The 16,300-nt window shown below is 39.3% G+C and overlaps 1 protein-coding gene across 1 annotated transcript in view; it reads left to right on the top strand.

The window, feature by feature from the left end:
• Positions 1–14,499, top strand: part of ndfip2 (Nedd4 family interacting protein 2) — a 93,668-nt gene extending 79,169 nt beyond the window's left edge. The window contains exons 7-8 of the mRNA XM_072258751.1: positions 11,544–11,649; positions 13,454–14,499. Coding sequence (XP_072114852.1) covers positions 11,544–11,647 — 104 coding nt within the window. The 3' untranslated portion in view covers positions 11,648–11,649; positions 13,454–14,499. The remainder of the gene's footprint in view (positions 1–11,543; positions 11,650–13,453) is intronic.
• The last annotated feature ends 1,801 nt before the right edge of the window (positions 14,500–16,300 follow it).

The following is a 16,300-nucleotide window of genomic DNA, read 5'->3' as shown; positions in this document are numbered from 1 at the left end:
TTAGAAGGGGACACGAGCAGAAATAACAGCAGTAGCTGCTGTTAGTGGGGGAAATACAGAGCACACAGGAGATATACATCCCAAGGATGAAGTAGTATTCCAAAAGGAGGATGAAGCAACCGTGGCTTACATGGAAAGTCAAAGGCAGCATAAAGGAAAAGGAGAAGGCATATAAAATAGCAAAAAATTAGTGGAATGGTATGGAAGTTGTCCTGTCCAAGACCGGAAGAAGCTGCAGAAGATCGTGAACACGGCGCAGCACATCACACAAACCAATCTTCCATCCTTGGACTCACTTTACACCGCACGCTGTCGGAGCCGTGCTACCAGGATAATCAAGGACACACCCCACCCAGCCAACACACTTTTTGTCCCTCTTCCCTCCGGGAGAAGGCTTAGGAGCTTGAAGACTCATACGGCCAGATTTGGGAACAGTTTCCTTCCAACTGTGATAAGACTGCTGAACGGATCCTGACCCAGATCTGGGCTGTACCCTCCAAATATCTGGACCTGCCTCTTGGTTTTTTTGCACTACCTTACTTTCCATTTTTCTATTTTCTATTTATGATTTATAAGTTAAATTTTTAATATTTACTATTGATTTGTAATCCAGGGAGCGGGAAGCGCAGAATCAAATATCGCTGTGATGATTGTACGCTCTAGTATCAATTGTTTGGCAACAATAAAGTATAAAGGATTGGGAAGGATTAAAAATCAATAGAAGATGACTAAAAAAGCCATACGGAGAGAAAAGGTGAAATATGAAAGTAAGCTAGCCAATAATATAACAGTAGAGAGAAAAGAGAGACAAGAATGGATATTGGACTGCTGGCTGATGACGATGCAGAAGTAGTAATCAGGGAACAATGAAATTGCAGAGTCAGCTTGGCTTTCTAAAGGGGAAATCTTGCCTGACAAATCTTTTGGAATTCTATGAGCAAATAACAGGCAAGATAGACACCTCCTGGCCTGGTTAGACTTCAAAAAAATACATCACTTTCTACTTGTCTGAATTTTATTTTGCAACATTCTGCATGCCACAGCTTCCGAGGAAACAGGGATTGTGAAGAGGGAGAGAGTTTAAGAGAAGTGAGAGGGTCAGTTAGTATATTTTGCCTGCCGTGATTTTCAAGGAGACATTGCATTGCACAGAGAGAGAGAGAGTTAAAAATAAGTATGCACGAGCAGTTGACTCATTTTGCACTCCACATTTTCCGAGGAGACATTGGAATCAGCAATATTAGGCACTTAGCAAGGCCCAATAAAAATAAGTTAGATTTAAGCGGAACAGCCATTGTGGGAGCGGACCAGCGTTAAAGTGAGGAATTAAAGCTTTGCTTATGAAGGTTTCAGTGAGAAAGGTGTAGGCCATATGTAGATTTTTTTCTCTTTTTTTTTCTTTTTTGTCTCTATTTTCTCATTGTACCTTTAGAGCAGTTAGGCCAGACAGGGTAGTGGAATGCACCTGCTGCCAGATACGGGAAAGCAGGGAGACCTCCAGGTCCCTGACGACTACCCCTGCAAGAGTTGTTCCCCGCTGTAGCTTCTAACAGACTGAGTTAAGGAGTTGGAGCTGGAACTGGATGAACTCTGGATCATTTGGTGGATGGGGGTTTGATAGACAGGGCATACAGGGAGGTAGTTTCATCCAAGGTGTAGGACACGACTAACTTAGTAACTGTCAGGAGAGGGAAAGGGGGTGGACAACCAGTGCAGAATACCCCTTTGGCCATTCCCCTCAACAAAAGCTATACTGCTGGGGGGGCGGGGGGGAGACTGACCTAGCAGAGGAAGACCATAGCAGTCTAGTCTCTGTGGCTCAAAAGGGAAGAAGAGAGAAACTGCGAGGTGTGATTCATTGGTTAAGGGAACAGAAAAGAGGTTCTAGAGCAGGCCATTCTGGACTGGGTATTGCGCAATGAGGAAGGGTTAGTTAGCAATCTTGTTGTGCGAGGCCCCTTGGGTAAGAGTGACCATAATATGGTGGAATTCTTCATTAAGATGGAGAGTGACATAGTTAATTCAGAAACAAAGGTTCTGAACTTAAAGAAGGGTAACGTTGAAGGTATGAGACGTGAATTAGCTAAGATAGACTGGCAAATGATACTTAAAAGGGTTGACGGTGGATATGCAACGGCAAGCATTTAAAGATCGCATGGATGAACTACAACAATTGTTCATCCCAGTTTGGCAAAAGAATAAACCAGGGAAGGTAGTGCACCCGTGGCTGACAAGGGAAATTAGGGATAGTATCAATTCCAAAGAAGAAACATACAAATTAGCCAGAAAGAGTGGCACACCTGAGGACTGGGAGAAATTCAGAGTCCAGCAGAGGAGGACAAAGGGCTTAATTAGGAAAAGGAAAAAAGATTATGAGAGAAAGCTGGCAGGGAACATAAAAACTGACTGTAAAAGCTTTTATAGATATGTGAAAAGAAAAAGACTGGTTAAGACAAATGTAGCTCCCTTACAGTCAGAAACAGTTGAATTGATTATGGGGAACAAGGACATGGCAGACCAATTGAATAACTACTTTGGTTCTGTCTTCACTAAGGAGGACATAAATAATCTTCCGGAAATAGTAAGGGACCGAGGGTCTAGTGAGATGGAGGAACTGAGGGAAATGCATGTTAGTAGGGAAGTGGTGTTAGGTAAATTGAAGGGATTAAAGGCAGATAAATCCCCAGGGCCAGGTGGTCTGCATCCCAGAGTGCTCAAGGAAGTAGCCCAAGAAATAGTGGATGCATTAGTGATAATTTTTCAAAACTCTTTAGATTCTGGATTAGTTCCTGAGGATTGGAGGGTGCTAATGTAACCCCGCTTTTTAAAAAAGGAAGGAGAGAGAAACTGGGGAATTATAGACCGGTTAGCCTGACATCGGTGGTGTGGAAAATGCTAGAGTCAGTTATCGAAGATGTGATAACAGCACATTTGGAAAGTGGTGAAATCATCGGACAAAGTCAGCATGAATTTGTGAAAGGAAAATCATGTCTGACGGATCTTGTAGAATTTTTTGAGGATGTAACTAGTAGAGTGGATAGGGGAGAACCAATGGATGTGGTATATTCGGATTTTCAAAAGGCTTTTAACAAGGTCCCACACAGGAGATTAGTGCAAACGTAAAGCACACGGTATTGGGGGTATGGTATTGATGTGGATAGAGAATTGGTTGGCAGACAGGAAGGAAAGAGTGGGAATAAACGGGACCTTTTCAGAATGGCAGGTAGTGACTAGTGGGGTACCACAAGGCTCAGTGCTGGGACCCCAGTTGTTTACAATATATATTAATGACTTAGACGAGGGAATGAAATGCAGCATCTCCAAGTTTGCGGATGACATGAAGCTGGACAGCAGTGTTAGCTGTGAGGAGGATGCTAAGAGGATGCAGGGTGACTTGGATAGGTTAGGTGAATGGGCAAATTTATGGCAGATGCAATTTAATGTGGATAAATGTGAGGTTATCCACTTTGGTGGCAAGAACAGGAAAACAGATTATTATCTGAATAGTGGCCAATTAGGAAAAGGGGAGGTGCGACGAGACCTGGGTGTCATTGTACATCAGTCATTGAAAGTGGGCATGCAGGTACAGCAGGCGGTGAAAAAGGCGAATGGTATGCTGACATTCATAGCAAGAGGATTTGAGTACAGGAGCAGGGAGGTACTACTGCAGTTGTACAAGGCCTTGGTGAGACCACACCTGGAGTATTGTGTGCAGTTTTGGGCCCCTAATCTGAGGAAAGACATTCTTGCCATAGAGTGAGTACAAAGAAGGTTCACCAGATTGATTCCTGGGATGGCAGGACTTTCATGTGAAGAAAGACTGGATCGACTAGGCTTATACTTGCTGGAATTTAGAAGATTGAGGGAGGATCTTATTGAAACATATAAAATTCTAAAGGGATTGGACAGGCTAGATGCAGGAAGATTGTTCCCGATGATGGGGAAGTCCAGAACGAGGAGTCACAGTTTAAGGATAAAGGGAAAGCCTTTTAGGACCGAGATGAGGAAAAACTTCTTCACACAGAGAATGGTGAATCTGTGGAATTCTCTGCCACAGGAAACAATTGAGGCTGGTTCATTGGCTGTATTTAAGAGGAAGTTAGATATGGCCCTTGTGGCTAAAGGGATTGGGATATGGAGAGAAGGCAGGTACAGGGTTCTGAGTTGGATGATCAGCCATGATCATACTGAATGGCGGTGCAGGCTCGAAGCGCCGAATGGCCTATTCCTGCACCTATTTTCTATGTTTCTATGTTCTCTGAACAAGAATGAAATTCACGGATGGGGTGTTGCCTCCCAGGTGCCAGGGTCATGGACAGCTCAGATAGCTCAGCATTGTTAAGTGGGAGGGTGAGTAGCTAGAGGTCATGGTCTAGATTGGTATCAATGGCATGGGTAGATGTGATAACAAGGTCCTGCAAAGTTAGTTCAGGGAGTTGGGTGCTAAGAAGGGCAGGATCTTCAGGGCTGTGATCTCAGAATTGCTACCCGTAACGCGTGCTAGTGAGGTCAGAAATAGGGAGATCATACAGTTTAACGTGTGGTTAAGGAGAAGGTGCAGGAAGGAGAGCTTCAGATTTTTGGACCACCTTCCAGGGAAGGTGGGACTTGTACATAAAGGATGGTTTGCACCTGAACTAGAGGGAATGTTTGTTAGTGCCGCACGGATGGATTTAAACTAGAGTTGCAGATGGGGTGGGAATCAGAGCACCAGCACAGGTAGTGGTGTGGTTGTGGAGAAAGATGCTATTAAGCCTGTATACAAAGTCAGGAATCAAAAGGTTGAGCATGGAGGGACTAATGTTCTGAACTGCATTTATTTCAATTCAAAGAGTATGGTAGGAAAGGTAGATGAGTTTAGGACATGGATCAGCGCATGGAATTAAGACATTAGTGAGAGCAGTGAGCCACTAGTGAGACTTGGTTACAGGAGAAGCAGGACTGGCAGCTCAAGGTTCTGGAGTTCCATTGTATTAGACGTGATAGTCAGAGGGATTAAAGGGGGAGGGATGGCATTACTAGTCAGAAAATTTGTCACAACAGTGCTCAGTCAGGACAGACTGGAGAGCACATCTAGTGAAACTTTATGGTTAGAACTGAGGAATAAGAAAGGTATGACCACATTAATTGGATTATATTATAAATCACCAAATAGTCCACAGGTTTTAGAGAAGCAAATTCGTAGCAAGATTGCAGATTATTGCAAGAAACATAAGCTTGTGATAGTAAATGATTTTAGCTTTACATGTATTGACTTGGATCCCCATACTGTAAAAGGGCTGGATGGGATAGAGTTGTTAAGTATGTTCAGGAAGGTTTCCTTCATCAGTACAAAGAGATCCCTTTGAGAATGTGTGCGATACTAGATCTATTAAAGGATGAGACAGGGCAGGTACATCTAGTGATCATAATGTTATTAGTTTCAACGTAATTATGGAAAAGGATAGGTGTGATCTTCGAAATTGCAGGAAGATCAATTTTGATGGTATCAGAATGGATCTGGCAAATGTGGATTGGGGCAGGTTGTTTTCTGGCAAAGATGTACTTGGTAAATGGGAGCCTTCAAAAGTGAAATCTTCAGTAGAGTTTCTATGTTCTTGACATAATAAAAGTCAAGTAATATAGGGTTTAGAAACCTCGGTTATTGAGAGATAATGAGGTCCTGGTTACACAAAAGGAAAAGGAGGAGGTGCATTACAGGTATAGGCAGGAAGAATACATGGAGCCAAAAAGCATGGGAGAGAACTTAAATAGATTTTTTGCATCTGTATTTACTTCAGAAGATGGACCCAGCGTCTATAGATGTGAGGCAATGCAGCAGTAAGGTCATGGACCCTATGCACATTAAAGAGGAGGAGGTGTTCACTGTCTTGAGGCAAATTAGGATAGATAAATCCCCAGGGCCTGAAAAAGTGTTCCCTTGCACCCTGTGGGAGGCTAGTGCAGAAATTGCAGTGGCCTTAGCAGACATATTTAAAAAACCATCCTTAGCTATGGGTGAAGTGCCCGTGGATTGGAGAATAGCTAATATTGTTCCGTTGTTTAAGAAAGGCTCTGCGAATAAGCCAAGTAATGATGGGCCAGTGAACCTCACATCGGTAGTGGGAAAGTTATTGGGAGGTATTCTAAGCGACTGGGTATATAAGTATTTGGATAGAAAGGGGTGGTCAATGTGGCTTTGTGTGTGGTAGGACATGTCTAACTAATCTTACGGAGTTTTTTTTTTGAGGAAGTTACCCAGAAAATTGATGAAGGCAAGGCAGGGGAAGTTGCCTACATGTATTTAGGAAGGCCTTTGACAAGTTCCCGCATGGGGGATTGGTCGGGGAGGTTCAGTTACTTGGTATTGATGATGAGTTAGTAAATTCAATTAGATATTTGCTTTGTGGGAGAAGCCAGAGAGTGGTAGTAGATGGTAGCCTCTCTGACTGGAGGCCTGTGACTAATGGTGTGCCACAGGAGTCGGTGTTGGGTCCATTTTGTTTGTCATCTATATCAGTGATCTGGATGATAATGTAAACTGAATCAGTAAATTTGTAGATGATGGCAAGATTACACATGTAGTGGACAAGGAGGAAAACTATCAAAGTTTGCAATAGGATCTGGACCAACTGGAAATGCTTAAAAGTGGTGTCATAGGTTGATAGGGCACATTGGCCTTTATCAATCAATGTATTGAGTATTGGAGTTGGGATGTTATGTTGAAATTGTGTAAGATGTTGTTGAGGCCCAAGTTGCAGTATTGTGTGCAGTCACCTACTCATAGAAAAGATGTCAGTAAGATTGAAAGAGTGCGGACATAATTTACAAGGATATTGCTATGACTTGAGGTCCTGAGTTACAGGGAAATGTTAAATAGGCTAGGTCATTATGCTCTAGAGCATAGAAGAATGAGGGGAGATATGATAGAGGCATACAAAGTTAAGAAGTGTATCTGTACGGTAAATGCAAACAGGCTTTCTCCACTGAGGTTGGGTAAGATGAGAACTAGACACCATTGGTTAAGAGTGAAAAGTGAAATGTTTAAGAGGAATATGAGAAGGAACTTCACTCAGGGTGGTAAAAGGGTGGAGTGAACTACTAGTGCAAATGGTAGTTGCGGTTTCAATTTCAACATTTAAGATCCATTTAGACAAGTACATGAATGGGAGGATTATAGAGGGCTGTGGTCCGGATGCAGGTTGATGGGGTTAGGCAGATTAATTGTTTGGCACAGACTAGATGGTTCGAAGGACCAGTTTCTGTGCTGTAGTGTTCTATGACTCTATTCCATCTGCCACATCTTTGATTACCTTCAAAGTTGCATTGGGCATCCTTGTCACTGCCCTTTCTGCCATCAACATTGTCACCTGCGAACTTAGTAATTATTCCACCTTCAGGTCACCCAAATCAGTAACATATATGATAAACAACAAAGGATACAGCTTCATTCTCTGGTGTGTACCCTTGCTGGCAGGCATCGTGCCAGCAAGCCAATTTGGTATTAATTTGGCTAGCTTGCCCTTGATCCCATGTGTTCTAATCTTCTGCACTAGCCTACCACATGAGATCCTGTTAAAGGCCTTGCTATCATCCACATAGATAATTCTCTTCATCCCAACAAAACAATTAAATTTGTAGGACATGACTTCCTATGCCCCCTTTTAATGGTTGATATCTTTTTATGCCATGGCATATACCCATTTCGTGTAGTTTTATTTAACACAGTTTTCTGAGTGTGTTAGTGCAGATATTGTCAATGTTATTGTTTGTGCAAGTAAAACAATTTAGCTGGAATCAGAATTGCAGCCCACTGATCAGGACTACATGAATGTTTGGTAATGGTCCAGAATATCTCATATGATTTGTATCATATTAGATAAATATTATAATATATGGTGTAAATAGAAAGAAGAAAATAATAGCATACTTTTTAATGATTAGCTTTTGAACCTTAGGAAGATTTGATAAATCTATGTTTTGATTGCAAGTTTCATGAGTATAAGAAAAAGTTTTTTACTGGATGATTTCAAGGTAATACTTTATGAAAGGTTTAGACTGTTATCTCAAAGGGGAATAACACAAAGTATTCCCAGAGAGAACTGCAATAAAATTTGTTGATAATATTATTTCACACGGCAGCGTTTAACCAGTGATTTCGTAAGTCACCAAGGGGTGATGAGTGAACAGAACTTGATGTGTATTAGAGCCTAGGCTGCAGGGTTGTTCGTGGCTTCATGGTTTTGGAGATAGGACTTGGAAGGACAACCCAGAAATTGTTGTGATAGTTGAATCTCAAATAAACAAAAAAATTTCACCTGCAGATGAACTAAAGTCGGATCAGTCAAATGATGTTACTGAGGTGGACGTTTGCACAGCATATGGTCAGAAGCATATCTTAGAGTTGTAAGTAATGGCCTTGGAGTCAATGAGCCAGTCCTCTTCAGGGGTAAGAGGTGGAGAGAGTCAGCAACTTTAAATTCCTCGGTGTTATCATTTCCGAGGATCTGTGCAGGGTCCAGCATGTAAGTACCATTACAGAGAAGGCACGGCAGTGCCTCTACTTTCTTAGAAGTTTGCAAAGAGTTGGCATGTCATCTAAAACTTTGACACACTTCTATAGATGTGTGTTGGAGAATGTTAACTGGTTGCATTGTGGCCTGGTATAGAAACACCAGTGCCTTTGTACTGATAAACCTACAAAAAAATACTGGCTGAGGCCCAGTCCATCATGGGTAAAGCTCTCTCCACCATTAAGCACATCTACATGGAGCACTGTCACGGGAAAGCTGCATCCACCTCCATCATCCAGTCCATGCTCTCTTTTTGCTGCTGCCATGAGGAAAAACCCTCAGGACCCACATCACCAGGTTCAGTAACAATTATTACCCCTCAACCATCAGACTCTTTAACCAGAGGTTCAACTTCACTCAACTTCAATTTCACTCACCCCATCACTGAACTGAATTCACTTTCAAGGACACTTCGTCTCATGTTCTGAATATTTATTGCTTATTTATTTTTCTCTTTCTTTCTTGTATTCACATGGTTTCTTGTATTTTATTCACATTGATTGTCTGCCTTGTTGGGTAATTGATTCTATTGTGTTTCTTCTATTTATTGTGGTTGCTTGCTAGAAGATGTATCTCAGGGTTGTATATGATAGTAAATTTACTTTGAACTTGTGAAAAGAGCTGTGGTAGCTCTCTGTTAGGGGTGGAAATCTACCTGGAGCGATTAAAGCCTGGAGCTTCTTAAGGGCCAGATTGATTTTGGAGAAGTCTTATGCAGAGGTATTGGAAAGCAAAAGGCATTTGAATAAAGGTGCAGAAAAAAGCAATTTTTTTTTGTGGAGTGGGATAATGAAAACAGACTTGAAGATGCATGATTTGTTTCCTGAAGATCCCAAGGCGAGATGGGAGAGAGAAACAACAGGGGAAAAAAAGTGAGTTGGGGCCTGAGAAAGGGTGAGGAGGATATTTTAATAAGTTGGAAAGGGACTGAAGCAGCTGATCTCAGCACATTTGTTGGAAGCATAGTGGAGAAAACAGAGGAGTTTAAGAAGGTGGTTTGCAATAGGGAGAAAGGATCAGAAATTATCTTCGTATTCAAGCATGATCAATTTAGTTGTCTGTCAAAATCATCGTAGTCTGCTTTCCTGAATCTTTGCTGCTACTCCCTGATAATTACAGCTGTGACCATTATAGGGACTCTGTAAATAGCCTTACTAGTGTTGGACAAGAAAAGTGGAAACTTGGGAGAATTATTGGCAGATGTTTTGTTTATGAAGCCACATATCAGCTTCGGAAAGGAAGGAAAGAATTCCTGAGTAACATTATAATTATAATCACAAAATATTAACATTTTATTCCCAGTTAAATTGTTTATAAAGGCTAAATGTTGAAATTGGGAGGGGGGGGGGAAACACAGGATTACTTCTTAATATAGCTATATTTAATCAACCTAACCTTGGTACTTCATCGTAGAATCTGAAGATGATCTTGATACTCGAGACAGGGTATTGAAATTCTTGGAGTTTTGTACTAGTTGTAGAGTTTGAATTTGGTTCTTATTGCCAAAAGTGGATTACAACTGTGTTATTATCGGTAATATAGAGATCTTGTGTGAGAGGGTATTTATATTCCACTGGTTTATAACCATATGGATTACAAAACTTCTAGTCACATTCATTGTCATCCTGACAGCATTGGTTCACAAGTTTTCAAATGTAAAAATTTGCTTCGGCAAGGAAACCTCATGAGAATTACTGCTGTTCTCAGAGAAGATAGAACTACCAGTCCACAGCTAGAACACAACAAGTTAAGACTGGCTGCTCTCATACATACTGAATTCTTGCAGTGAGAGATGCATATCTGGTGGTATCAAAGTGCTCAGCTTCTAAAATTCTATGCAGAGGGCCAATAATTTCAAGACTAGTAACTAATCAGGATTTTCTAGATTAACATCAGAATGTTAAATTCAGTTGAAAATATCCATGACCATTTTTTGATATTTGCACTCCGGATTAGCGTACAGTAATCACTTATCCAACAAATTGTTGGAGGAACATCAGGATATGTAGGATTTAGACCCGAAATAGCCGACAATTCTTTTCCTACCACATATACTGCTCTATTCATTGAGTTTCTTCGCAGATTATTTGGTGCTCCAAGCATCCATGTAATCCAAATTCTAGCATTTTCAGCCTCTTGTGCCTGCAAATCATCACCCATGTTGTGTCACACTAATTAAATTGCAGCTTTGTTTCCTTTTGAAAACATTGTGAATTGGCCCTGTTACAAATTGTCTGGGTTTATTGGTGGCACAGGTGCTGCTTATAAAATTAAATCTGTTTGAAGATTGTTGCTATAGAGAATAGTTGTCAGGTAGATTGCTGTTAGAAAAGGAGTTCATTTCATTCTGCATATACAGCTGTTTCTACCTTGTGCAACTATGAGTGAGAAAAATGGACCATTGGTACCATTAGAACAATATTCTATGACCTATTTAATCCAATTCCTTAGTTAAAATTCCAAATTTGTTGAAATGGTGAAGGAGGAAGCGTGAAGTTATGGTTTCTGCAGGATGAAGTATGGGAACCGAAGTTGCTATTTGATCTATGCTTCCGTACTATGAAAGCAGAGGAGTGTAGTAGCCTCAACTGGGTATGATTTTTTGTATTTAAAGTGAATAGAGAATCTCTGACATTGGACAAAATTGAAGCAAGAATCATTTGGTGTTTTGTGCTGGTTTTAGGTTGGTAGTGGTAGCCTACTTTTTAAAGATCCTGAAGCAAGTTTGTAAACCTTTACTACTGCAGAAATCTTTATTCATGCAGTTAGGAGCACCAAAAAAAGTACTGGAAGAGCACAGCAGATCCGGCAGCATCTATAGAGCAGAAAAGTCAGTCAATGTTTTGTGTGAAGACCCTTCAGGACTATGGTGTTCACATTGTTGACAATATGATTTTCTTATAGCCATTCCAAATTAAAATATATTTATATATTTTTTCTTATTGTTCCTTTCGGGACTTGGTAAATCATTTGTACTTCCTTTCTCTTCAGGGCTGCTGCTGTTTTTCAGAGGTTTTATCAATTACCTGAAAATCAGAAACATGTCTGAGAACATGGCTGCAGCACACAGGACCAGACTTTTCTTCTTGTACTAGAGGTAACAACATATTCCAATGGCAAAATGAATAATACTGTGACCTGTTTTACTTTATTTCTCCCTCAGTTGTTTGATAGCTTCCTTTTCCTTGAATGATTTGGTTCATTCATATTTGCTGAGCAATCAAAAACATTTCATTAACACTCCACTACTACCTTGTAATGCCACCCTACTTTTAAGTACTCAAACATTGTTATGAAAATGAATCCTCTCCTAGGTATAGAGCCAGGGATGGTAGGAATACGGCTATGTATAGTACATCTGTCCGTAAATTTTCTTTAAACCACTGAGTCACGACTCCAAGATCACCGCCATTGGGTAGGAAGAACCAAGGGGAAATATTTAGATTTCAGGTTCAAGAAATCTAACTCCATTACCAGGCATTAACACGCAACAGGGCTTTGATGAGGTGAGAGGAGGGCATAGTTAACATTCAAAAGTTGTAGAATAATTAAATTGTTGACATTGCATCTTAAATTCATCATTAATAAGAGAGATATCTAGAAGAGGTGAAGTAGAAAAATGAGTGTGAACTGGGCAATAAACTTGAAATAAGCTAGAAGGAGCTGGGTGCTTCATGGTCCAAAACCTTGAAGGCCTTTAGTTTTTGTACCACCCCACCCTCTCTGACTACATGTCTTTTGTTATTATCTTCCCTGACCCCATTCTATACTGACCTGTGTCCCATTTTACTGGTAATGTTACAGTGACACTGATGTCCTAGCTCCCAAGATCTAATTGCAGCTGAAATGTTTACTTGTTCACTAACTATGGAGATCATTTCCTATATGTTCCTGTCTCTGGCATTGTGCTGCCAAGTGAGAATCTCATGATCATTTCATTAAGTCCTGCCATTAATTTTGGCTGGGCGCCAACGTCTTCAGAAATGCATTCAAGTGGTTCATATCTCCTTCAATATGTTTTAATAACTAAAATGTATTTTAATAAATAAAGTGTATTTTTAATGGTCAGATTTGAAATACCTAGTTTAATAGAAATATAAGTTCAGGACATGAATGAAATGGAATGTTTGCAGCCAAATATTTTAGAATTAATTCAGAAATAAAATACTGCCAATGATGTAAATCTGAAATAAAACAAAATGCTCATAAAATCAAATAACATATTTGAGGAAGAAAACGGATTTACCGGTGATTTTATTTCATATGTGCTATTTTGGTGGGGCTTTCCCTGTTCGTTACCTAGTGAAAGCTGCAGGATTTTACCACAGAATCAGAATCAGGTTTATTATCACCGGTATGTGACGTGAAATTTGGTAACCTTGCAGCAGCAGTTCAATGCAATACATAATATGGAAGAGAAACTAATAATAAATAAATTTTATTCAATATACTTCATACAGTAAATGTATATTGAATAGATTAAAAATCATGCAAAAAACAGAAATGCTGCCTATAAAAAAAATTGGGGTAGTGACCAAGGGTTCAATGTCCATTTAGGAATTGGATGGCAGAGGGGAAGAAGCTGTTCCTGAGTCGCTGAGTGTGTCCTTAGACGATATTGCCATGGTAGACAATTGTGACCACGCTGCACCTGTTCCAGTGTAGTTATGCACAGAATGTTGATTGCTCAGCTTTGTGTAGAATGAATGTTCCCCTCAGGGAAGTATTTAAAAAAAAAAAAAAAAAATCTGATCAAAACAATGTAACTACTCCACATTTTACTTATTTTTATATATATATATATTTGCCTTCAGAAGAGTGCAGCTGTAGAAGATTGGAAGAGAAATGTGGACGGTGAAAGAAATCCCAAATGATTAATCTCATAATTTTGTATCTTCTAGAATGTGGCTAATGAGCAACTTGAACATTCCTTCCTAATGTGAACTGTCCAGATATGCTTCAAGCTGCCAAGTTATTTGCTTGTAAAACTACTGAAGAATAAACAAGATGAGTTACCACAAAATCTAAGCAAAGTACTGAATTGAAAGACTCATTATAAGATGAGTCCATTTTCTGAATTGCTTGATGGTTGGAACTTAACCTTTCAGGTTTGAAATTAAAAGTGAGTATACACAAAGCCCTTTTTGAAATATTAGTAAATTCTAATCTACAGAATGCTACAGAAAATCTAGTGAAGCTTTCATTGTTCCATGAATTATAGACCAAAAGATTTACCCTTCAGATGCTGATATGTTTGTAACTGGATATCCAAAGGGCTTTGCCTTTTTTGCCTACCTAGCCATAATTTTGGGGAAAAATAATTGTTCCTAGAATTATTTAAAATTATTGTTTGAAATTTTTAAATAGTCCTTTTCCCAATTAAGGTGAAATATTTGGGAAAAAAAAAGGTTTACTGGATTTGAAATTAGAGGTCTGTTGATTTTCTTGACATGCCTTTATAAGTCTTGCAGAGCAGGAAGAAATTCCACATATTTGTATGGTTTTAAGCTTTTGAAATGGCTTTGCTGGTTTATTTTCATTATTCACTTTTTACAGTTGACAATTGCATGACATGAAACTGCTTTGCTTACACAACTATTCTCTTATCAGCTCAAATGTTGCATCAAATTGCTAGAAATGTAACTGGAACTTAATTTTAACTTTTGAGGTAAATTGTTACAATAGCTTTTTACACCCTGTTATGAACATGCTTCATTTGCCTGATTTTCTTTTAAAGTTGATCATTGAATCAAGCAACTTTTTGAAAGGATTGTTCATTTTGACTTGTGCTTTTTTCAAAAATTACTTGAAAGGAAGTCAAAGAAAGTCGAGGGTAATTTAAAAGTATCTGAATCAGTGATGGTGATTTGTTGAGTTTGCAAAGATGTAAGTGCAGAAATGTGCACATAAAGGTTTGATGAAAAATAAATGCTGATTTGATAATTTACTTTGGTTTTGTCTTCAACAATTCACCAACATAAAAAATACAGTTTCATTTTCTTTTCTGAATTTGAATAAAAATGTATGATTTTTTTTGTAAAAATGCTGATCTGTATTTATGTCCAGATAACATGAGAGTGTACACCTTGCTTTCAGAGAAAGATGTGCTGTATGTGTGATATTTTCCTTAACAAGCAGGTGAATAGATACACTGGCTTTGGTCATTGGTTTGCATAAAAATTTCTTGAAGTACATCCATCAATACCTTCACTGTTATGTGAACTGTAGCCCATTGACATTAAGAAATCACTCTTGTCAATAATGATAAAAGAAAATGATGCAGGGTATTGATTCCAGTATCATACATGACTTGTATACTTAATGGCATCTATTAGCAGCAGTTCAGGAAAGCACCAATCATATAACCAAACCAAATGCAAATTAACCTGAACTGCTAAGATTCATTACGGCACGGTATTGTAGCAGTTAGTGTGACGCTATTACAACGCCATCAACCTGGGTTCAATTCCCACCACTATCTGCAAGAAGTTTTTATATTCTCCCTGTAACCATGTGGGTTTCTTCTCGAAGCTGTCATTTCCTCCCACACTCCAAAGACGTGGGAGTGGTAGGTTATTTGGTCACATGGTTGTATTTGGGTGGCACAGTCTCATGCCCTGGAAGGGCCTGTTATTTTGCTCTAAATAAGAATAAGTAAAGTGTAAACAAAAATAATAATTATTACTAACACTCTGACTCCAGTAAATGCCAAAGCTTTTTTGTTTAAAAAGAACAGATTCAAGATTATTCTCTGATGCATGAGCCAATTTAATAAAAGTGATCATTGCTATGAAGATATATGTAAGACAGCAGCAGCACCAGCATGTAGGAATTGCCATGATCATTTTGGCTATCACATGCTTTCAAGATCAACCAAATCTTGCTCCACATTTTAAACTAAGTGTAGTTATTTCAACTACTCATCTTTATAAGCATGGCAATAAGTGAGCTGTCATAAAGGTGACATCATCAAGTCATTATTTTGTCACTGATACCACTGATTTTGCAGGGCATTGATTGCATTCAAATGCCTTATTGATGACCATGTAAATCATTAAACAATAGTAATTCACAAACAATAGAAAATCTGCAGATGCTGGAAATTCAAGTAACATACACAAAAATGCTGGAGGAACTCAGCAGGCTAGGCAGCATATATGGAAAAGAGTACAGTCGACATTTCGGGTTGAGACCTTTCAGCAGGATTTAAGGGTCCTGAGTTTCTCCAGCAGTTTGTGTGTGCTAAACAATAACAACTTGAGACTTAGAAGCACTAACAGATAAAATTTAGAATTAAATGACAATCCAAATGTTTATGAAAGTGTTGGGTTTTTAAGGCACATCTTAAAAGAGGAGTGAATCGCCAAGTGATTTATGGGAAGAATTCCTTTGCTTGGTATTTAAGTAGCTCAGGGTATAGGCATCAGTGAAGAAATGGAAAACTAAATTGGCCAGAGTTGGGGAAGGACAGCTAGTACAAGTTTGCATGGCGTGAGGAGGTTACGATCGAAGTGAAACTGTAGTGGATTTGAACACGAGGATGAGAATTTTAGCCTGTAGCATTGAGCACGAGATCTGATATGGAGCAATGAGTATAGCAGTAAACAACAGAAATTGACACTTAGATTCAGAGTAGAATATTGATTTCAGTTTGTCTCCAAACAACTTTTAGATGGAAAAAGTAATAACTTTCATGCAAAGTCAGCGATATCTATGACAAAATAATGACATCTTAATACAGGTTTCCC

Source organism: Mobula birostris, chromosome 5 (assembly GCF_030028105.1).
Source record: "Mobula birostris isolate sMobBir1 chromosome 5, sMobBir1.hap1, whole genome shotgun sequence".
NCBI classification, from domain to species: Eukaryota; Metazoa; Chordata; class Chondrichthyes; order Myliobatiformes; family Myliobatidae; genus Mobula; species Mobula birostris.
This window is presented reverse-complemented; position numbering and strand designations above follow the sequence as displayed.